At 46.7% G+C, this 24,841-nt stretch overlaps 1 protein-coding gene across 1 annotated transcript in view; it reads left to right on the top strand.

Moving 5' to 3' along the window:
* EVA1C (eva-1 homolog C) overlaps positions 1-24,841 on the top strand; it is a 105,815-nt gene that overhangs the window by 58,802 nt on the left and 22,172 nt on the right. The window contains exons 4-5 of the mRNA XM_052642284.1: positions 5,882-6,034; positions 21,707-21,850. Coding sequence (XP_052498244.1) covers positions 5,882-6,034; positions 21,707-21,850 — 297 coding nt within the window. The remainder of the gene's footprint in view (positions 1-5,881; positions 6,035-21,706; positions 21,851-24,841) is intronic.

Raw genomic sequence — 24,841 nt, 5'->3', positions numbered from 1 at the left:
CTTTAAAAAATTTTTAAGTTATTTGTTTATTTTATTTTTGACTGCATGGGGTCTTCACTGCTGTGTGGGGGTTTTCTCTAGTTGCAGTGATAGGGACCACTCTCTAGGTGAGTGGGCTTCGCACTGTGGTGACTTCTCTTGCGGCGGAGCATGGGATCTAGAGCATCCAGGCTTCAGTGGTTGCAGCCCTCAGGCTGTAAAGCATGGGCACCATAGTTTTGGTGCACGGATTTAGTTGCCCCATGGTGTGGAATCTTCCTGGACCAGGGATCAAACTCATGTCTCCTGCACTGGCAGGCAGATTCTTAACCACTGGACCACCAGGAAAGTCCTTAAGGAATTCTTGCTAAAGATATGAATGACTGCAAGGCAATGACATACCCATGATGGGGTGGGGGGAGTGTGCTCTGCCCCAGGTAATAGCAGGGTGCATTGTCTGTTGAGGACGTAAAAACACAATGCGCGTGTGTGTGCTTGGTTGCTTCAGTTCTGTCTGACTCTGTGACACTATAGACTCTAGCCTGCCAGGCTCCTCTGTCCATGGGATTCTCCAGGCAAGAATACTGGAGTGGGTTGCCATGCCCTTCTCCAGGGAATCTTCCCAACCCAGGGATCAAACCTGCATCTCCTGAGTCTCCTGCATTGCAGGCGGATTCTGTACCACTGGAGAAGCCCCTAAAAACACAATAAAAGAGGCTAAACAGCTGTCTTCATGTTAACATTGTCATGCACTGGCAGCTGTGAATAATGTCAGTAATAACATATTCCTATCAGGGCAAAGCGCTGGTGCTGAAAGCTTGGTTTCTGTGCACCGGTGCTGAATTGAATCTCAGAGGCAGAGTTTTGGGTGAAGTAGAAAAAGGACAGCTCTATCGCTTTGCCAGGGAAAGGGGAACACAGCAGGCTGCTGCCTCGAAAAACGGCGTGTCCCAGCCCATGGGGATTTGGTGAGGAGTTTTATAGTAGTAGTTCAAGGGTGGGCTTGCTAATAGGATTAGGGTGTGTGCAGGGCCTGTAAGCCTTTCATCGGGCCTCAGGTGGTGTTCTCTGGAATGAAGAATGCTAACACCTTCCAAAAGCTCCAAAGGATTGGAGAAGACTCTTGAGAGTCCCTTGAAGTGCAAGGAGATCCAACCAGTCAATCCTAAAGGACATCAACCCTGAATATTCATTGGAAGGACTGATGTTCACCTGATATGAACAATTGACTTATTGGAAAAGACCCTGATGCTGGGAAAGATTGAAGGCGGGAAGAGAAGGGGACGACAGAGGATGAGGGGGTTGGATGGCATCACCAACTCCATGGACATGAGTTTGAGTAAACTATGGGAGTTGGTGATGAACAGGGAGGCCTGGTGTGCTGCAGTCCATGGGGTCGCAAAGAGTCGGACGCGACTGAGTAACTGAACTGAGCTGAACACCTTCCAATCATTGGGGGTTTTAGTTCTGTAAAGAGCTCAAAGATATTGCTCTGTGTATCCCCTGAGAAGGAGCCAGGACCCTGCCCCAAGGCTGCACTATTGTTTCTTGGCTGCTCTTCTCTAGTTTCCGCATTTCCTCTCTTCTCTGATTAGCAACTGTTCTGATCTGCCCTTTGCAGTTCAGGGAATATCATGGAGGCTTGAGTCTATTCCCTGCAAACAAGAAACAGGGGCCAGAAAGCCTTCCATGCCCAGGAGTCCCACAGGGCCCTGCTCAGTTTCATCGCTCCCCCTACGCATCTCTGAAAGGCCGCTGCTGATGTGCAGATGTGTCCGTGTATCGTTAAAGAGGAGTGAATCGTACACGTCGACCTCTAGTTAGGAGGGAGAATTTGCCGCCTTTAAACCTGGGTGGTTGTACCTCCACCCAGGCTCCTGGGTAAAGCATCCAAACCCACAGGGATGTTGGCAACACATTTCTGCAAAGGCTGCCCACACCTTTTCTTTTCGGATACCATCGAGCGCTCTGACTCAGCTCTGACACAAGTTCTAGTTCTCCAAGAAAAGCAGCAATTATGTTACTAGCATCATTGTTTTTAGAACCCAGAAATGTCACTCTTTGGTGACAGTGAATTAGTACATTCCCAAGGAACCCAGAGACTCAGCAGCATACAGTGGTAACCCCAAGCATGTAACGTGGCACTCACAGGTCCCTCCATTCCGGGAGTCGATTTGCCCGTAATCTGGGGACAGTGACCACTGGAGGCTTACATGGGGGTGTTGTGTTACTCTGGGTGAGTTTTTGGCTTATACTGAGGCTGGTACTTTTAATCAATAGACCTTAAAAACCAGACAGATTAGGACTACTAAATACTACACTCCATGCGATCGCAGGAGTCGGACATGACTTAGCAACTAAACCACCACCACCACCAAATGCATTTCATGACATGCCTTAAAAAAGCTCTTCTAATTTTAAAAAGTTCTGATAAAAAAGAAAGAAACTATTCCTGTTCAAAAGTTTCCGGAATACTGAGATAAGGCTTGGTTTTCGTCCTGCTTTCTCCCTCCTTTTTTGGTGAGCTCTGCCAATGCAGGGCATTCTTAGCATTTTTGGTATTCTTCTAGTTAGAAGGGTGCTTGGGCTCATTTGGTGTGTCTATGCGGGCCCTCTGTTCTGCATCAAAGGTCGTCTCTCACACTGGACCTTTGAAGTCAGGCAATATTTCGGTGTTGGTGGGATTTAGTGTTTGCTCATCAAAACTCTGAAGAACTCATAGCAGTGCGGATATGACTCACCGAAATGAAACCTTCCAATGTCAAGGTCAGACTCCATGTTCTTTTTATTAAGAAAAAGAAAACAAAACTTTTCTTGGCTCTAAGTTTAAACTGCTTTATTAAGATTTCAGTGTTGGGTAAAGGGCTTCCGAAACATTTGCTTAGTCATCACTTGACTTTTTCCTCCTCTGATGGGTCTTCACAGGTATGTGCAAATCCTAGACAGGATGGGGATTCTGGGAACATCTGTAACTTGCTTTCTGCTCCACATCTCTCATTCATGAATCTTCCCATCAACATGTTCTAAGGAACCATTGCCCAAGTTTTCCAGCACCGGAGCTGATGGTAATCTTGAGATACTAAAATTTTTCCTTCAAGCACTTCAAAAGCTTGGCCTCACTGCTCCTTCTGTGTTTATAGGCATGGGGATTTACAAGTTACTGAAAGGAGGAATTTCTATTAGGAAATTATTTTCCTTCATGTTTTAAGATTGGGGCTTAAGCAGTGGTAATTCCAGGATATGAGGGTCCCACTGGCCGCCTTTGCCCTGGTGTTTACCGCTCTCGCCTTCTCCTTCAGGGAATTTCAGAACGGTTTGATCGCAACCCAGAGTAAGAAAAACATTTTGCCTTTTGGCCCAACGTAACCACACACAACTAAAAGAAATCCGTTATTAAATAGTGTTTATCTTTACTTTGTATGATGCACTTTGATGTTTTCTGAACTATTCTATTTTTTAAAATTTCTAATCATGACTCACAAAATTGATTTCATGATGGGCCTCAGATGACAACTGGAAAACTCTGATTTGAGGGATCAGCCTGCACCTCCAATCCAGGAAAGAAAAGTGGAATAAAAACATGAGTGGGAGAGAGAAATAAAAGGGTGGGTGTGGGGGTGATGGGAGGTGTGGAACTAGTTTTCCTTGTTCTTCCTCCCCATCCTGGAATTCAGCTCTTGTTTGCTAGTGACGCCAGTGCTTGTCTGGTTGTAAGGTGTACCCCTGGTTGCCATTTCAAAATAGAAAAAAACTAGGATTGGGGTGATAGAGTGGGGCTAGCATTTTTTCATGATTTTTCTTATAAAAACATTTGGATGGGGGCAGGAGAGAACCACACATGCAAAGAAATAACCACGGTCCTCTTCAGGTTTTTCTTTGCTCTTATTTTGCAAAGTCCAAAATAAGTGGGAGGCTAGGAAAAGATATTTATCACATGTAAGAGACAAAAGTTCAAAAGTTAGCATCCAGCATCTATGAATCCTTCCTACAAACGATTTTCTAAAAATCCAAAGCATAACATGCAAAGGATAAGAAGAGGTGGTTCACAGAAGGGCTGTTTTGATTATTAAATTCACTGAGACATACCGAGATCCTAGAACAAGCCCCAAGTTCAGAGAAAGGGCTCAGTAAATATTAGCTGTTATTTTTAAAATATCTTTGTCGGGACTTCCCTAGTGGTCCAGTGGCTAAGACTCCACACTCCCAATGCAGGCAGCCTGGGGTTCGATTCCTAGTCAGGGAACTAGATCCCACATGCCACAGCTAAGAGTTTGCATGTTGCAACTAAAATCCCACATGCCAACGAAGACTGAGATCCCGCAACGAAGGCCCAGCACAGCCAGATAAATAAAAGTAAGACAGACATGTCTTTGCTGAGGTATAATTCACACAGCATAGCATCCGCTTGTTTTAAGCGTCCAGCTCAACTATTCTTAGTAACTGTACTGAGCCGTGCAACTAGCACGTCGGTCCAGCTACAGAACATTTCCGTCATCTCAAAACACTTCCCCGTGTCCATTAGTCATTGTCACTTCATGTCCCCAACCCGCAGCCTCAAAAAACCACGAACCTTCACTTTTTCTCTAGACATTTGCCTTTTCTGGATATCTCACAGAAATGGAATCACATATTAGGTAGTCTTCTCTGTCTGTGGTGTTATTATTTTTAGTACTAGTATTATAATAATAGTATTATTATTTAATATTATTTTAAGTACTATTGTTACTTAAAAAATACTACTACTTTAAAAAATCCATTCATTAGTAAACATTTAAATTAATTGAATTTTTTTTTGGTACACTCCATAAAAAAAAACCCAATAAACTCTATTTTCTTCAGGATGCATTTATAATGTCACCTCTGTATAATGTTGCAAAGAGAATTTCACTGTGGTACTCAGATTAAACAAATAAACTTTTAGTAAATTCTTTCTCTGGGGATTAACCATGAGCTGGAATCTTCCTCTCCTGGGAGCCCATTGTTCCTGAACTGCCAGACTTGGAACCAGCTCCTCACACCTCCAAAGAGGGATTCTTTTTTTTCATATTCTTTTCCATTAGGGTCTTTCACATGCTGTTGGCTGTAGTTCCCTGTGATAGGACCTTGTGTTTCAAGGAGGGATTGTTCACAGGCACACTGCCTTGTTTTTCGCTCCTTTCCTAGAAAGGGAAATAATTTGCTTGTCCATAGCTTCTCTGTCTCTTGGTAGATACACAGATGGGATGTGAGAATGTTGTGAAGTTGGATGGTGAGGTTTAGCTGCACTCCCTCTGAGATTATTCTTGGTCTTTACCTGTGTGGGGGCTTCCCAGGTGACACTAATGGTAAAGAATCCTCTGGCCAATACAGGAGACTCAAGAGACGCGGGTTCAATTCCCAGGCCAGGAAGATCCCTGGAGGAGGAAACAGCAACCCCCTCCAGGATTCTTGCCTGGGAAATTCCATGGACAGAAGAGCCTGGCGGGCTACAGTTCATAGGGTTGGGAAGAATTGGACACAACTGAGGGACTGAGCATGCAGCTGTGTGGGTCCCATTTGAAAAAAGGCTCCCTTGAATCAAGAAATCTGTGTCTTCAGGTGGGGAGGGAGAGGAACTCCCTTTATGGCCAGGCTCGTCCTAGGACTGCCCCAGCGCGCCCTGCCCTCTCCACCCTGACGTCTCTCCTCCTCCGTTTGGTCCTCGGAGTAATCCCTGGGTCTCTGTCCTGGTCCGCTCATTGCTCCCTGCCCACAGAAGCCTCACAGGGTCAGAGAGCCCCTGGCAGGCAGGGCCATGCCGTCTGTCCCCTTCCAGGGATGCAGCCCCGCGGGGGATGGGAGCTGCCGGGGATGCGGGCGATGCTCACGGACGGAGTCCTTCTGGGGAAGCTGATGGTGCCGCTGATTTTGGTTTCTGCTTCAGATGAGTTAAAAAACAAAACCGTGTGTGAAGACCACGAGCTGAAACTGCACTGCCACGAGTCCAAGTTTCTCAACATCTACTCTGCGACCTACGGCAGGAGGACCCAGGAGAGGGATGTCTGCTCCTCGGAAGCCGAGCGGCTCCCCCCCTTTGGTAGGTGTCTTATGTGGGTGCTATCAGCGTGCTATTGGGGAGACTGGGGCTCCAGCCCCCATTGGCTGGTACCCTGGCTAGAGGGAAAGTCAAGGGCGAGGGGAACCACTCACCAGGGTCTGCCTCCTTCTGCCCCACCCCACCATTGCATAATCCGTCTGTCTTTGAGTTCGTCTGCACCTTGTCATTATTGAGTGCCTGCTGTATGCAAGGCCCATTCCAGGCTTGGGAAAGTCATTAGTGACCGACAGTCTACCTGGAGCTGACCTTCCCGCAGTGGATGAGGATGCGATACGAAAGCAGATAATACAGGAGCGAATACATCACATTTCAGGTGCTGGTAAGCATTAAGGGCACAAGCACGTGAGGAAAGGAGAGAGGGCCGGCCGGCAGGTGGGGGCTGCTGCAGGGAGGCACAGGGTAAAGGGGTGATGGGCATGCTGACCATAGATGTGAGGAGGAGAGCTTGCAGACCCTGGGGAAGGTGTCCTGGTGGAGAGAAGAGCCTGTGCAAGGCTCTGAGCCTGTAGGCTGAAGAAGAGCTCAATGAGTCATTCTGAGAAATCAACAGTGTGGAGCTAAGACGACGTCTGAAAGGCCATCCTTCAAATGAAAGTGAAGGGGTTAGTCGCTCAATTGTGTCCGACTCTTTGCAATCCCATGGACTGTAACCCACCAGGCTCCTCTGTCCAGGGATTCTTCAGGCAAGAATACTAGAGTGGGTTGCCATGCCCTCCTCCAGGGGATCTCCCCTCCAGGGATCGAACCCAGGTCTCCTGCATTGCAGGAAGATTCTTTACCATCTGAGCCACCAGGGAAACATTCCACCCTTCAAAGTCACCTTCTGTTATCATTAGAGTTCTCCAGAGAAACAGAACCAGTAGGTGATAGATAGTTAGACAGATACATAGACTGCTTTTAAAGAATTGACTCACGCAGTTGTGGGGCCTGGCAAGTTTGAATCTGCAGGGCAGGTTGGCAGTCTGAAAATGCAGGTAAGAGTTGATGTTCAGTCTTGAGTCTGAATTCCACAGGACAGCAGACCGGAAATATTGGTAGAGTTTTGGATTTCAGCCTGGAAAAAAGCTTTTTCAGATGACCTGTCTTTGCTCTTAAAGCCTTCCATGGGTCGGTTGAGGTCCACTCAAGTTATGGAGGGTGACCTTCTTTACTCAAAGTCTGCGGATTTAATGTTAGTCATATCTTTTAAAAATTTAAATGCAGTTGACTTACAGTGCTTCAGGTGGACAGCAAAGTGACTCAGTTTTATATACATGCATGCTCAGTCGCTCAGTTGTGTCTGACTCTTTGAGACCCCATAGGCTGTAGCCCACTAGGCTCCTCCATCCATGGGATTCTCCAGGCAAGAATACTGGAGTGGGTTGCCATTTCCTCCTCCAGGGGATCTCCCCACCCAAGGATCAAACCTGAGTCTCTTGCGTCTCCTGCATTGGCAGGTGGATTCTTTACCTTTTGCCACCTTTTACAGATTCTTTTCCATTGTAGGTTATTACAAGATATTGAATATAATTCCCTGTGCTATACAGTAGGTCCTTGTTGCTTATCTATTTTAAATGTAATGTGTCTGTTAATTCCAAATCCCTAATCTATCCCGTCTCTTTACTTCTGTGATAATCATAAGTTTATTTTCTATGTCTAATGTTAGTCGTATCTTAAAAATGCCTTCGAAACAACATCTAGACTGGTGTCTGACCAAACCCCTGGGCACCTGGCTGAAATGACACATGAAATGAGCCATCCCAGGCCCCAATCTGCGGTGGTGAAACAGCCTCGCCTAGACCCGCCGTGCTACCAGGGAGAACAGACTCGATTGTGAAACAGCAAAAAAGGTGCACTCACTCATCAAATCTGAAGTGAGCTCCTTGATGTGTTAGATTGCTACAGTGGATCCCTGGAGCGCATGTGAAATGAAACATTAATTTTAAAAAGAAGTTCATGTGTAAGTGATATCTTGGATCTTGGTGGGTGGGGGAAGGAACGAAGGTGACCTAGCCACACAGACAGACTCTCAGGCAAGAAGAGAAAGAGAACCAAACACCAGTTCACAAGGAACACGTGTCCCGTGTCTCCGAGGCCCCTCGCCCAGCATTCAGGGAAGGCAGGCCCTTGGTCAGGAGGGTGGAGGGTGTCTGCAGGGCAGCCCAGCAGACAGTAGAAGCAGCCTGAAGTGGGCATCTGGCCCCTCTTAATTGGCCTCCATTTTAACAGGCTTGGCTGCCACATGGGTAGAGAGACACTCATGAGGATGGCTCCCCCTGTCTGTCCATGCCTGGGGCCCCAGCAAGTGACCTGTGAGTTTGGAAACTCCAATTTCCCTCTCATATAACATCTGCAAGCGTTCATGTCTCTGCCCCATCCTCCCTTGTTCCTGCTGCTGCATTAGATCAAGAGACCATTGCCTGGTCATCTCAGGAGGCCCCCTGTCCCCAGACATGGCTTTCCCCCCAGGGTCGCCGGAGGCAGCCTTCTAAAGGGCCAGTCTGATCACTGACCCTTGCACGTCCTTCAGGGCTCCCTATGTCCTCTAGTTTGCTTAGCTGAACAAGGCACCCGGATGACCTGACCTCTCTCTACAGAAAGGAATTACACTTCTTAACCTCAGTGTGGGGTCACTTAATATTAATCAGGGGTTCTTCTGAGCAGAAGTTGGTAGGTCCACGTGCAGGCTGAATGACTGATGTTCTGGAAGTTGCTGCCTTACATTCCTGGGAAGTTGGATTCAGGAGTTAGGTTAAAAGCGAAAAGGCATCAGCCAAAGAAAACATTAACAGACACCGTGGCTAGAAGACAGGTTCCCATGGAGAGTTCAAGGAACCCTCGGGTCAGTCGTGAATAAGCCTTGTTGACTCAGGAAAAGTCTGTGAATGAGACACTGAGCCCTTTGCTTGGCTGGTCAGTTTTAAAAGCTTGAAGTCCTGGCTGAGTCACATGGCAAAACCCCTGCCCTCTCCCCCGACCACCCCCACAGCTGCATTCATAACCCAGCACCCAGTGTCAGAGACCCACAGGCCCTGAGCTCTGCAGTGTGAACGGGTCCAGGGGAAAATGAAAGTGTCCTTGAAAGTGCCCATTCACCTCACCACCTTGGGTCCCCATCCACTCACCATCTCAAATGCCCATTGATTTTTTTTTTTTTTTTAAGCAGCAAAAGCATTTTGTATTGGGGTATAGCCAATCAACAGTGTTGTGGTAATTTTCAGGGAAACAGCAGAGGGGCTCAGCCATACATGTACATGGATCCGTTCTCCCCCAAACCTTCTCCCACCCAGGCTGGAAATGCCCGTTCTTCTCGTCCCCCAGCTCCCTGTGGAGGCCTTGACTCGGTACTCGCCTTTCGGGTTAGCACTGACGGGCGGGACTGTGTGTGTATGTGCGGAGCCAGGAAACCTTGGCTGCCTGGGCCAATGAACTTTCTTAATCTTACTGAACACTAAGAAATTCTCTACTCCTCAGTGCAAGGTAAACTGTCCATGAAGGCTTTTAACCACACTTGGCATGTTTGTCCCACAGAATCGTCAGTTTCCCATCTGGTATAAGCACACTTTAATATCCCCCACTTTAGAAAGCTGGACTCCCTCTTTTGACCCCATGCCCCTTCCGCTGCGCCTGCAAGTCTTGTGGGCACTCCCTGCTCTCAGGATCCCAAATCCAGCCCTTTTGCTCCCAGCCCACTCTGGACTTCTCTCATCCAGACCATCTGGGCCTCCTCCCTTCTCCTTGATTCCGTTCTCTCCCTTAGCCCCTTCTTTGCTTAGCAGTTGGAGAGAGCTTATCTAAGGCAACTCAGATCACAGCCCCCATCCCACTCTGTCTTCCATAATTAGAATAAATCCAGTCCCCAGTTGTGGTCCCGCCTCTGGAGCCCTCTACACTCATTCACACCGCAGTGTCTTTGCACAAGCTCTGCCTTTGGGCTGGGATGTTCTTACCCCACATTTCTGCGTGGCCAGCTTCGTTTCATCATTCAGGAGTCCACTCAGACGTCATCTCAGAGATCTTCCGAGGCACCCCACCAGCATGGCACCTCATCCTGGTCTCCGCCTCAAGCTGTCCTTGTCTGATGGTCTTCACAGTCTGGAGTCACTTAGGTGCTTGTGGTCTGTCTGCCCAGGAGCTGGCCAGCACTGCAGAGGTGCTGTGTGTCTCTGCCATGAGGATTCCCAGCCAGCAGAGCAGGGCCTGGCCACAGAGTAGGTGCCCAAGTGAATCTTGAGTCCCATGAATGAATCAGAACCACTTCCACCCTGTTCCTAAGTGAGGTGCCCACACTGGGCTCAGCAAGTGGATGGTTGCCGGCTTGGTATGTGGGCCTGGTGTTGCAATAGCTTCCAACTTCTCGGGAGATGCTGAAAATATGATTTTTTTTTTAATGTAAAGTTTTCCAACTTTTAAAACACTGTGAGAGCCAAACAAAACATGCCTGCAGGCCCCATCCGGTCCACCGGCTGCCGGCGTGAGAGCTCTGCTCTCGGTTCCCAGTTATTACTGAGGCTCAGCCTTAGCGCTTTGAAGAAGGAGAAAGGGCTGTTTATTTTTGGCCCTGGAACCTGGCATGAACTTGGAAGGATAGCTGCCTGAAGGCCAAGTGGTCAGAGCTCACCGTGGGCCTCTGCAAGGGGACATGTGTGCTTTTCCTTTTGTGATATAAGCTAAAGTCTGGGGCAGTCCCGCAGGCTCAGAGTCTGGGTACCCAGTGCAGCTCATCACACACGGTCAGGAAGCAGAGCGGAGCAAGGCTTTAGCTCTCAGTTACTCGGCAAGACGATGAGGCGGTTACGTGTGGACGTGAACTTGAGTAAACTCTGGGAGATAGTGAAGGACAGGGAGGCCTGGCGTGCACTCCAGAGGCTACTGCAGTGTAATGAAATACTCCCAAGTTGAATGGCTCAAAACAAAAATGAACAGTTGGTGCCTCACAGTTTCTGGGGGGCAGGGGTTCCAGGGTAGCCTGGTTGGGAAGTTCTTACTTAGGGTCTCGTGAGGCCTTGCAGAGTTGCAGCCAGGCTATCAGCTTGGGGTGTGGTCATCTGAGGGCTGAGCATCCAAGGAGGCTCCCTGACGTGATGGACAGGTTGGTGCTGGTTGTTCATGGGTGGCCTTGGTTCTCCCCACTTGGGTGTCTTGAGCGTCCTTGCAACACGGCCGCTGGCTTCTTCCGGAGCCTGAGAGGCAGAGGAGCAAATGGAAGCCATACCCTGTCACCTCTCCAGAGTCTACTGTCACAGAGACCAACTGATTCCTCGAGGGAGGAGGCTACACGTGGATGTGAGTTCCTTGGAGGGCCATCCGGAAGGCTGTTATGGGCTGAATTGTGTCCCCCTAAAATCCCCTTGTTGATGTCCTAACCCCCAGTACCTCAGAATGTGACTGTTTGAGGAGATGCGCTTTTAAAGTGGTGACTAATTTGAGGTAATATAGGAGGGCCCTCATCCAGTGTGACCGCTGTCCTCACAGGAAGGGGAGCTCAGGACATGGACGCACACAGGGAAGACACCGTGAGGGTGCAGGAAGAGGTCGGCCACTTGCAAGAAAGGGATCCTCGGAAGGGACCAACCCGCCGAACATCTCCAACTTCCCGCCTCAGAACTGAGAGGAAACAAAATTCTATTATTTAAGGCTCCCAATGTGTGGGCTCTGTTACCGCAGCCCTAGGAACTAACACAAAGGCTGATCATCACAGCTGTCAAGCAAAAAAAATTAGAAAGAGCAGCAAGGCTGATGACCATGCCAGCTGTCAAAAAGTGATGCTTTTGAACTGTGGTGTTGGAGAAGACTCCTGAGAGTCCCTTGGACTGCAAGGAGATCCAACCAGTCCATTTTGAAGGAGATCAGTCCTGGGTGTTCATCGGAAGGACTGATGCTCAAGCTGAAACTCCAATACTTTGGCCACCTGATGGGAAGAGCTGACTCATTTGAAAAGACCTTGATGCTGGGAAAGATTGAGGGCAGGAGGAGAAGGGGACCTCAGGGGATGAGATGGTTGGATGTCATCACCGACACAATGGACATGAGTTTGAGTAAGCTCCAGGAGTTGGTGATGGACAGGGAAGCCTGGTGCACTGCAGTACATGGGGTCTCAGAGAGTCAGACATGACGGAGTGACTGAACTGAACTGTCATACAGGTTTAAACACAGATCTGGTGTCTCTACTGAAGGTGATGACCCAAAGACATTTCCGAAAGATCTTCAGGCAAGTCAGATCCTTCAGAACGTACAGCTCCTTCTGGGACCACCCTGGAGGGTCAGTGGCTAAGACTCTGAGCTACCAATGCAGGGGGCGCGGGTTTGATTTCCTGGTCAGGGAACTAAGATCCCACGTGTCACATGGAGCAGCCAAAATGTTTTTTAAAAAAGAAAGAAGTTATGGCTCCTCTATTGGAAAAGAAACTGAAAGAAAATAGAAAAGTGACTGATCAGCACTGGTCCCAGAGAAACCCCAGTGGAGCAGCATCTGACACAAGAAAGGATACGCCTTCCCACAGACCGGGGCATGGACTCTGGAAAGCAGGCTTCCAGAAGGCTCCCTGGGTGTCCACCACGGCACATCATTTCCTGCAGCAGTTACACTTTCTGGGTGGGCTCCAGGGGTGCTATTTCCTTAATAAGAGACTGAGAAAAACCACACAGTGGGCCTCAAAGGCTGGACTAAGGCCACCCCAAGGCCAAGTGTGGGCAGGCCTGGACTTCTCAGCCAAAGATCAAGGTGCCAGGGGCTCCCACTGCCAAGACAGTCTCATAAGAGCAACCAGCCTAATTATCTAAATAAACACAGGTTGTAAAGAGTGATTAACTGCAGTTTCAGTGTGAAACAGTAGCCAAAAATATAAAAATTAAATAGTTGAGTATCTTGTTATCACATGTACTGGGGTGGAGGGTAGTCTGCCAGGCAGAGAGGTGCAAACAAAATCAGGCTGGGAGGGAAATAACCACTTAAAAAAAAAAAAGAGAGAGAGAGAGAGAATCCTGCCAGTGGTTCAGAGCTCAGTGTCAACAAGGAAATGGTCAGAGCTACATAGGACCTGAATTACCTTGGGCCTCTTCCTAAAAATACACCGTGGGTTCTTTCACTCTCATCAAGATAAATTCTTTTGCTCCCAGGGTAACTATGAGTGCTGAAGCCTGTCTGTAAATCACGCTGGTCACAGGACCTCCTGGGTCCAAAAGGATTGTGGTCTTACAAATAGAGTCTTCCCCACCCTCTTCGTCTGTTAGCCTTAAGAAATATGATCAGGCACACATCCTAAGAAAATATAAAGTTTCTGGGGCTCTCCTACAGTTCTGGCAAGGGTGTGAACTGATACAACCCTTCTGAACGGTTTGGCAGTGTGTATCAAAAGCTTTAATATTTTGAATACCCTTTGACAAAGCAATCTACTTCCAAGAGTTATAAACCGTCATGCTTGTGTGCAAGTATTTAGCTCTAAAGATGTTTCATGCAGAATTTTTTATGGCATTAAACGATGGAAACCATCGGAACGTCTACCAATAGGGTATTGTAAACAGAGCTGGTTCATTTATTAAGTGAGAAACTATACAACTCTTTAAAATGATGCTTCTGTTAAAAATTTTTCATAAATATGCTAATAAATGAGGAAAAGTAGCATAGAGTCATATGTATATGATCCATTGAGGGGGACGGGCATTTAAATATAGAAAAGTGACTAGAAGGATGCTCTTTAAAGGTTAGCCATTGTTTTTCTTAATTAGTGGCATTTACTGAGGATTTTTATTTTCCTGGTTTAGCAGTATTTGTGGTTTTCAAGTTTTCAGCTATAAACATGTGTTTGAAACAGAAGAAAAATAGTAGCTTACAGAAAAAACAATAATAGTTGTTGGACTTCCAAGAATAACTTCATAATTCTTTTGTTACTTCTTTTCAATATAGGTGGCTTATACAGAAATCATACAGCTCATTTTCAATCTTGAGATGTAAGGGTTTTTTCCAATTGATAAATGTGTTAATAATAGATAAATTTCCAATTGATAAATATCCAAATAATAATAAGGCTCCTAAAGACAGCAGAAATATTCACAATCAACCCTGTGCACCCACAAAGCATTGAAAAATAGTAATAAAAAGGGGACTGCTGCTGCTGCTGAGTCGCTTCAGTCATGTCCAACTCTGTGCGACCCCATAGACAGCAGCCCACCAGGCTCCTCCATCCCCTGGATTCTCCAGGCAAGAACACTGGAGTGGGTTGCCATTTCCTTCTCCAATGCAGGAAAGTGAAAAGTGAAAGTGAAGTCGCTCAGTCGTGTCTGACTCTTAGCGACCCCGTGGACTGCAGCCTATGAGGCTCCTCCGTCCATGGGACTTTCCAGGCAAGAGTAGGAGAGATAAATTAGGAGTTCGGGATTAACAGATACACACTCCTATACATAAAGCAGGTGAACAACAAGGACCTACTGTATAGCACAGGAAACTACATTCAATGTCTTGTAATAACCTGTAATGGCAAAGAATCTGAAAAAGAATATATATGTATAACTGAATCAGTTTTACACTTGAAACTAACACAACATTGTAAATTAATCCTACTTCAATAAAAAATTTTAAGTAAACTGGAAGAAAATTCAAAGGATATATCTTTCCTCCTAGATAAACTTCCCATAGCTCCTGGGGCAAGTTGAGGTGTACAAACGGATCATTTATCATTACATTTGCAGAAAAATTTACATTTCTGAAGAAAGTTACCCCAGAGACACTCATATTTGAAAGCTGTCTTCTATCCAGATATGAATTTTGTTTTTCTTTTTAAGAAAGTTCACTTTGTACGCTTTCATTTCAAACCAATGTAAACTCACAAAAACTTGGAAAGTATCTTAAAATCAATAGTGGGGAAAAATCATCAGCCAAAAATAGCGCCCTGAGAATCTTAGTGATTCTCCTTCCAGTATTTGTGTGTGTGTGTGTTTATTTGCAGATTAAGCTGTAGTATATAGGCCTCATCATTCCAGATGCCTGTTTTCACTTGAAAGAACCAAAGAAGGCATTTAGTTTAGACTATAAATTATCTAAGCCCCAAAGGCCTTTTGTAGAAGTACCGCTTTCCTATCTAAGGTAGTGGCCCGATGTAACTGACGAACACTGGATGCTGCCATTGGGCCCCCTAAATGTAACCTTCGTGCAGTAGTCATGCCAACCAGTAAACCAGCACTGCTCTCCGCATCGTCACTGTCCCGCTGAGGAAACAGGCTCCGCGAGGGAGCTCATTCAACCTCAGCGACAGCTGGTGAGAACAGCTCACATTGACGCGGGCTTTGACTCCTGCAGTTGCTTTGCACAAGTCTCACAGAAAGACGGTAAAAATGATGTTCCTCGAGCTATGGGGGAGGAACACAGAATCTCAGTGAGCTGAACAGATAGTAGGTGCTGGGCAAACAGCAGAGAGACCCCAGTGCCCTCCAGGAGCTCCCCATCCAATGAGAGATCCGGGCACAAAAGTGGCTAAGGGAACACAACATGACTCACCGGGAGCGTCACAAGCGCCCACTGCAGACCCAGCTCCATGCAGCAGCCCGCGCGGTGGGGCAGCCCGTGTCCTGGAAACCCCTACCCTCGCCCCTCAGGCTTGGGACTGGTAGCCTCTCTCTGCTGTCCCTCCTCGGGGCCCTGCCCCATCCTTTGAGGTGTTCATGTCCCATTCCCGCCTTTGTAAAGTCTCTTTATTGAGCCCACTTTACGTGGTCTCATGTGAGCCCTAGGTGGGCTGCCAGAACACCGTCCAGGCCGTGAGTCTCCACTCTTCACAGAGGCATGCTTGATGCTCTGGCACTTCGAGACATTTCATTCCGTCCTCAATGGCTGCCTGACTTGCTTCGTTTACTTCTCTGTCATTCATGAGAACCCCACCAAATTCAGTCCAGCAAGATGCATCCTGTAGACCGAAATATTCAGAAGCTGCCAGAAAACAGATGCAAGTTGCCAGGTAGAACTGACCCAGGGGCTGACAAGAGGATGACAGCTTCCGGCGGCCCCTCCAGGCAGCTTTTCTCAGCGTAGATTCGAACTCAAGGGTCACCGTCCCAGAACACATTCCAAAGCCAGGTGTATGGGGCGTTTGCATTTCCTGGTGTCCAGGGCGGTCCACCAGTCCATTCATTGAATACATCATTGTTGGGTGGCTACTGTGTGCCCTGCACTCCAGTGACCAGGCATCGTGGGACTGGACTTGGCAAATAAACCAGAACCTTCATGAAGATATTCAGATCAAGTGCCTTCCTCATAATGTTCCTCACCATTTGTTGAGATATACATATTACATACTTTTAGGTATATAACATGGAGAAAGAAATGGCAACCCACTCCAGGGTTCTTGCCTGGAAAATCCAACAGACAGAGGAACCTGGTGGGCTACAGTCCATGGGGTAACAAAAGAGTTGGACATGACTTAGCAACTAAATCAAACATGATATAAACAAAATATGTACATATATATTCATACATACGCACATATATATACACACACATTTATCAGTTCAGTTCAGTCGCTCAGTCATGTCCGACTCTTTGCGACCCCATGAATCGCAGCACGCCAGGCCTCCCTGTCCATCACCAACTCCTGGAGTTCACTCAGACTCACGTCCATTGAGTCAGTGATGCCATCCAGCCATCTCATCCTCGGTCGTCCCCTTCTCCTCCTGCCCCCAATCCCTCCCACCATCAGAGTCTTTTCCAATGAGTCAACTCTTTGCATGAGGTGGCCAAAGTACTGGAGTTTCAGCTTTAGCATCATTCCTTCCAAAGAAATCCCAGGGCTGATCTCCTTCAGAATGGACTGGTTGGATCTCCTTGCAGTCCAAGGGACTCTCAAGAGTCTTCTCCAACACCACAGTTCAAAAGCATCAATTCTTCGGTGCTCAGCCTTCCTCATAGTCCAACTCTCACAGCCATACATGACCACTTGAAAAACCATATGTTCATATGGTCCATATAAGCATGCTCCATATATTATTATATGTGAGAATATAAAATATACACATATAAATAAATATATCTATATGTTTCATATATGAAGAAGCTGAAGTTGAACGGTTCTATGAAGACCTACAAGACCTTTTAGAACTAACACCCAAAAAAGATGTCCTTTTCATTATAGGGGACTGGAATGCAAAAGTAGGAAGTCAAGAAACACCTGGAGTAACAGGCAAATTTGGCCTTGGAATGCAGAATGAAGCAGGGCAAAGGCTAATAGAGTTTTGCCAAGAAAGTGCACTGGTCATAGCAAACACCCTCTTCCAACAACATAAGAGAAGACTCTACACATGGACATCACCAGATGGTCAACACCGAAGTCACATTGATTATCTTCTATGCAGCCAAAGATGGAGAAGCTCTATACAGTCAACAAAAACAAGACCAGGAGCTGACTGTGGCTCAGATCATGAACTCCTTATTGCCAAATTCAGACTGCAATTGAAGAAAGTAGGGAAAACCACTAGACCATACAGGTATGACCTAAATCAAATCCCTTATGGTTATACAGTGGAAGTGAGAAATAGATTTAAGGGCCTAGATCTGATAGATAGAGTGCCTGATGAACTATGGAATGAGGTTCGTGACATTGTACAGGAGACAGGGATCAAGACCATCCCCATGGAAAAGAAATGCCAAAAAGCAAAATGGCTGTCTGGGGAGGCCTTACAAATAGCTGTGAAAAGAAGAGAGGCGAAAAGCAAAGGAGAAAAGGAAAGATATAGGCATCTAAATGCAGAGTTCCAAAGAATAGCAAGAAGAGATAAGAAAGCCTTCCTCGGCAATCAGTGCAAAGAAATAGAGGAAAAGAACAGAATGGGAAAGACTAGAGACATCTTCAAGAAAATTAGAGATACCAAGGGAACATTTCATGCAAAGATGGGCTCGATAAAGGACAGAAATGGTCTGCACCTAACAGAAGCAGAAGATATTAAGAAGAGGTGGCAAGAATACACAGAAGAGCTGTACAAAATAGACCTTCGTGACCCAGATAATCATGATGATGTGATCACTCACCTAGAGCCAGACATCCCGGAATGTGAAGTCAAGTGGGCCTTAGAAAGCATCACTACGAACAAAGCTAGTGGAGGTGATGGCATTCCAATTGAGCTGTTTCAAATCCTGAAAGATGATGCTGTGAAAGTGCTGCACTCAATATGCCAGCAAATTTGGAAAACTCAGAAGTGGCCACAGGACTGGAAAAGGTCAGTTTTCATTCCAGTTCCAAAGAAAGGCAATGCCAAAGAATGCTCAAACTACCGCACAATTGAACTCATCTCACATGCTAGTAAAGTAATGCTCAAAATTCTCCAAGCCAGGCTTCAGCAATACGTGAACCATGAACTTCCTGATGTTGAAGCTGGTTTTAGAAAAGGCAGAGGAACCAGAGATCAAATTGCCAACATCCACCTGATCATGGAAAAAGCAAGAGAGTTCCAGAAAAACATCTATTTCTGCTTTCTTGACTATGCCAAAGCCTTTGACTGTGTGGATCACAATAAACTGTGGAAAATTCTGAAAGAGATGGGACTACCAGACCACCTGACTTGTCTCTTGAGAAATCTGTATGCAGGTCAGGAAGCAACAGTTAGAACTGGACATGGAACAACAGACTGGTTCCAAATAGGAAAAGGAGTATGTCAAGGCTGTATATTGTCACCCTGCTTATTTAACTTCTATGCAGAGTACATCATGAGAAACGCTGGACTGGAAGAAACACAAGCTGGAATCAAGATTGCTGGGAGAAATATCAATAACCTCAGATATGCAGATGACACCACTCTTATGGCAGAAAGTGAAGAGGAGCTAAAAAGCCTCTTGATGAAAGTGAAAGAGGAGAGTGAAAAAGTTGGCTTAAAGCTCAACATTCAGAAAACGAAGATCATGGCATCTGGTCTCATCACTTCTTGGGAAATAGATGGGGAAACAGTGGAAACAGTGTCAGACTTTATTTGTTTGGGCTCCAAAATCACTGCAGATGGTGATTGCAGCCATGAAATCAAAAGACGCTTACTCCTTGGAAGAAAAGTTATGACCAACCTAGATAGTACATTCAAAAGCAGAGACATTACTTTGCCGACTAAGGTCCATCTAGTCAAGGCTATGGTTTTTCCTGTGGTCATGTATGGATGTGAGAGTTGGACTGTGAAGAAGGCTGAGCACCAAAGAACTGATGCTTTTGAACTGTGGTGTTGGAGAAGACTCTTGAGAGTCCCTTAGACTTCAAGGAGATCCAAGCAGTCCATTCTGAAGGAGATCAGCCCTGGGATTTCTTTGGAAGGAATGATGCTAAAGCTGAAACTCCAGTACTTTGGCCACCTCATGCAAAGAGTTGACTCATTGGAAAAGACTCTGATGGTGGGAGGGATTGGGGGCACGAGGAGAAGGGGACGACCGAGGATGAGATGGCTGGATGGTATCACTGACTCAATGGACATGAGTCTGAGTGAACTCCAGGAGTTGGTGATGGACAGGAAGGCCTGGCGTGCTGCGATTCATGGGGTCGCAAAGAGTCAGACACGACTGAGTGACTGAACTGAATTGATTTATTTGTCATTTCCTTAAGATCGTTGACTTCCCACCTTTTTGGTGTTTATCACAGATTCTTGCTTACAACTGGACTGTTACAGATCTCTAAAATATTAATATGAGAGAGAGATGGAACTTCTCTGAGATGTAAGCTTCCCCACCTTTATCTAGCTGCATACTGTTATATAAACAACTTATGATACTAATATCATATTCTCTGTATATTTTCTATGTAATATAAAATGTATAATAGACAACCTATCTCATAAGACACATGAGTGCTGAGAACGCAGCCTCGACAGAATGTTTGCTTTTACTGTAAGTCAGCTGAACTTTGCAAAGTCTCTATAATTCTCTCCCTCTCTGTTCCCTGCTGTTCAAGCCCTGAACTCCTCCCAATGTGTATGATTAAAGTTGCTTCCAAACCAGTCTCCCTCCTTTTGGTTCCTTGTCTCTCTCAGGGCACCCAATAGCGATGTCCCCAAAAGACGCAAGCATCGTGGCGTTTCTTGGGCCCCCTGGCATTTGCAGAATAGAGCTCCAAGTCTCTAGCTCAGTGTTCAGAAGGAGTTGGACCTTGCTGTCTTTCACTGTTCCTCATCGAGTACTGCAGCTTCCCTGCCCGCACCTGCTGTTCCAGCTCAGGCTCAGCGCCTAGACGCCCGCTAAGTGCTTCCGGCTCGCTGACTTTGGTGTTCATACCTTTCTCTCTTGGTCTGCCGGTACCCAGTTCATCCTTCTCCAAGGACCAAGCCCCCTCCTCCGTAAAGCCTGTCTTGGCCACTCTGGTCCCCAGGGATCTCTGCCTCCTCCGACCCCGTCACGTGCTGTCTAAACCAGTCACCGCTGGTCCTCACCCTGGGCTTCATGTTGTAAGACGGCAGGTCACCTGTGTGGGCTCTGTCTTCCAGCCGCATCGCACAGCCTGTGGAGGCAAGGCGGGCTTCTCTCCGCTGTCTTTTTCTGGCTGCACATGGCGGAGTGCTTCATTCTGCGTACATGTTCAGTTAATATTTAGTAACTGTGAAGACCTTGTGCCAGGGTGCTGAAAAAGCTGTCCAAATGTTTATTCATCCATCCGCCCATTGCTCATTCATTCATTCATTCATCAGCTATTGGATCTCCACAGCTGGTCAGGCTGGAAAAATTAGATGATGAACAAAACAGAAATAGCCCCTGTCCTCATAGTGCTTATGTTCACATAGGAGAGAAGGATTCTCAAAATCAACCAGTAACTAAACTGTTTCAAAGAGCTGTAACCAATAACTAAACTAAAGGAGTAAAAGAAAGAATCTTTATTCAGTGTTCTACATGTTTTGCCTGTTGTGTGTGCAAGACCAGTTACGTGACTGGGCAGAGGCAGTGTAAAACACAAATGTAGGCCCCCTTGTTCAAAAATATGTAAGGATTTCTGATTGGCTCATTTGTAGAGACGCGGGTGCACCTAGAGTCTGTCGTACAGAGTGAAGTCAAAGAGAAAAACAGATATCGCGTGTTAATGCGTATATACAGAATCCAGGGAAATGGTACAGATGAACCTGTTTGCAGGGCGGAAATAGAGACGTGGATGCAGAGAACTGAAGTGTGGACACAGCGGGGGAAACGAGAAGGGCGATGAACTGAGAGAGGAGCGCTGACGGGTGTACACTGCTACGTGTAGAATCGTCAGTGGAAGCTGCTCTCAGCACAGGGAACTCAGTCTGGCGCTCGGTGACGGCCTAGAAGGTTGGGATGGGGGTGTGGCTGAGAGGGAAGCTCAAGAGGGAGGGCACGGATGCATACCTATAGCTGATTCATGTTGTACGGCAGAAACCAACACAGCATTATATAAAGCAATTATATTCCAATCAAAACCAAAGAGAGAAAATGAAATTTTAGTAAATAGCTAACATTATGATATATAACAGAATATAATATATAGATAGGTTTTCAGACCGTGATGGCAGAGTATTAGAGTAAGCTGATTAAAGTAAGCCCTTCCAGCATTGCCTGTATGGTATTCAGCCTACTGTGGGGTGCTTTAATGAGACGGAAAATAATCGAGTAATCACAGCTGATCTCCATGAACTGTGAAGTCCGGCTCAGAAAATAACCGAAGCCATACATGGATTCTAACCTAAAAGTGTTTGATGTCTCCTGCCTCTCAGATTGTCTATCTTACTCGGCTCTGCACGTGTTATCCAGGAGATGTTACGGGAAGCAGAGGTGCAAAGTCCTCGTCAACAACCACCACTTCGGAAGCCCCTGTCTGCCAGGAGTGAAAAAATACCTCTCAGTCTTCTACGCGTGTGGTAAGGATACACCCTCTGCCAGCCGTTTGGAGACCCTGTCTCCTGGGAGGCCCTGTCTCCTGGGAGGTTTGGAGCAACAAGCCATAGCATCTGCCCAACACACCCGGACCCTGTGTTGTCTTCTCTCATACTCATGAGCCTTCCTCCTGTCCTTTATCCTTGTTTATAATGTCCATGTCATGAGCGATAGAATTTTCTTGGGTCAAAATTTGACCCACTTTTGAACCACTTCCCTGTGGTTCAGTGGTTAGGACTCTGCCCTTCCACTGCAGGGGACATGGGTTTGATCCTAGTAGGGAAACTAAGATCCTGCATGCCATGTGGCACCCCCCCCCAAAAAAAAGTGCTTTTAGTAACCAGATTGGCAGCAAGAGGGGACGGAAGGAGAAGAATAAGGAAATGGGATAAAGTAGATGTCACTGAGAAGAACGATTTTAATCTGAGTTCTCAGGAGGCTCTAGAATTTATGGATATGTCATGTAAGTTCACGGAGTATTGCTTGACTCCTAGTTAATCTTCCAGTCTTGTGTTTGGGCCCTAAAATGACTAATTCTCTGGACTGCCAATAGGCATTTTATCGATGCATTCCTGGGGTTAAGCCAACAGATCAAAGGCTTACCTGCAGCCTTTAAATATGTTACATGACAGCCTTACTTTGTTTTCCTAGTGTCTTCCAATCATAAAATGAAATTCTGGGTTCAATTGATTCCAATTTTATAAAGCTACATTTAAAAATCAAGTGTTAATTACCCTCTGAGGGGACCATGGATTTCTGGTTTGTAATCCTGACACGTGGACTGCTGAGGGTTAGTTTTTTTTTTCTTTTTTCAAATAAGTATAGAAGCAAAGGAAAAACAAAGAACGTCATAACTGAAGAACCCAATACTTGTGCTCATGGAAACCTTTTTCTCCCTGCCAGATACCCCTAGCCTTTTCTTCTTCTTTTTTTTAAACAGCTTTATTGAGCTATAAATCACAAACTATACAGTTCACCCTTTAATTATACAAATCAGAGGTCTCAATAGAGTCACAGAATTGTGCAACTCCCCTTGAAATTAACTTAGGAACATTCTTGGGAATTCCTCAGTGGCCCAGTGGTTAAGATTCCAAGCTTCTACTGAAGGGGTAGAAGTTCTATCCCTGGTCAGGGAACTAAGATCACATATGCACAGTCAGTAAAATAAATGAAATTTTTCTAAAAATTTAAGAACAGTCTCATCACCTCCCAAAGAAACCCCGGACCCTTTAGCAGTCACCCCCCAATCCACCCCTCACCCCCCAGTCCCACCTCAAGCAACCAGCACTTTCCATCTTATGGATTTACCTCTCCTGGACATTTCGTATGAATGGAATTGGACAATGTGTGATTCTCTGTGACTGGCTTCTTTACCTAGTGTGTTTTCAAGGTGCATCTATGTTGGAGTACATGCCAGTACATCAGTCCTTTTTACAGCTCAATAATATTTTGTTGCAACCCCAGCCTTTTATATCCTGAGCTAAGTATGTCCTCTGTAATATCAGAGCTGGAATAGGTACCGTGAAGTAACTACAGAAATATATTCCCAAAATAATAGCGCCCACATTCACGTTCCAGGAGCACGGTTTTATTTGCCTTCCAGTCTTTACTGGTTCCCGTGTGAAGCAGCTCTGGGTAGCTGGGAACCTATTCTGGCTGTTTCCTCAAGAAACCCAAGAAGTCACATGTGTGTTCTAAATGGCTTCAGTCGTGTCCGACTCTGTGTGACCCCATGGACTGCAGCCTTGCCAGGCTCCTCTGTCCATGGGATTCTCCAAGGCAAGAATGCTGGAGTGGTTGCCGTGCCCTCCTCCAGGGGATCTTCTGCACTCAGGGATGGAGCCTGCATCTCTTATGTCTCCTGTGTTCGCAGGCGGGTTCTTCACCACTAGCACCACCTGGGGAACCCCAAGAAGCTGCACAGATCAGTCTGAAGTTCCAGTAACTGCAGGTCTCTCTAAATAAGTGTGGAAGGAAGGGCAGGACAATAACCTGCAAATAAGGTGGATTTCCTGGTGTGCCTTCACGGGTGAGGCGAGGGCCGTGCCCAGGCTGAGGCTCCTTTTGGCTAAGACGGGGGGGCTTTCAGGACCTGAGGAGTCGCACGTCCCAGCCCAAGCTCCCTCTCCTTCAATCACTCATTCAGCGTGCTGTGGGTGTGTTTTAGTTAAAAAAAGAAAAGACGCCATTATGAATTATCAGTGGAGGAAGAGAGATGCAATTAACGGCTCAGTTGTGTCGGACTCTTTGCAACCCCATGGACTGTAGCCCACCAGGCTCCTCTGTCCGTGGATTCTCCAGGAAAGAAGTGGGTTGCCATGCCCTCCTCCAGGGGAAAGGACTGAACCCAGGTCTCCCACATAGCAGGCATCCTTTACCGTCTGAGCCACGAGGAAAGCCCTGGGGAAGAGAGATGAGCATTAAACAAATCACCAAAGAAAGAAACCTGTCATTACCCACTGCGATGAATGATGCTTCAGCAAAGGGTAGGATGGGGCTTCCCTGGCGGTCCAGGGGCTAGGACTCAGCTCCCAGTGTGGGGGCCCGAGGTTAGATCCCTGGTCGGGGAGAATCCACATGCTGCAAGTAAGACCCGGTGCAGCCAAATAAGTTAGAGAAAAGGCCAGGATGCTGTGTAGAAGGATAATGGTAGAGGGGCCCTTTTAGCTTGGGGGGAAGGTTGAGACATCTTCCACAGAGAACCTTCCTTGGGGGTGAATTTGCCCCTGTGCTCGGAGGGGTGGGCAGGCATGAGCTGGCAGGTGCTGAGTGGGAGAGGAGGGGTGAGTGGGTGAGGACGGAGGTGGGTGAGACGGTACATGAGGGGGCCAGGATCAGGTCCTGTGGGGCCTGGGAGGAGGTGCCAATGGGAGACTCATTCGGTGATGATGTTTAGACTCTTAAAGGACCCCTCCTGCTAAAAGGTAGAGGCTGGGCTGGAGTGGGATGGACGCAGAGACCAGTTAGACTGGAAG

Source organism: Budorcas taxicolor, chromosome 1 (genome assembly GCF_023091745.1).
Source record: "Budorcas taxicolor isolate Tak-1 chromosome 1, Takin1.1, whole genome shotgun sequence".
In the NCBI taxonomy this organism is placed as follows: Eukaryota; Metazoa; Chordata; class Mammalia; order Artiodactyla; family Bovidae; genus Budorcas; species Budorcas taxicolor.
The sequence above is the reverse complement of the archived record's forward strand: the minus strand, read 5'-3'. Positions and strand labels throughout refer to the sequence as shown.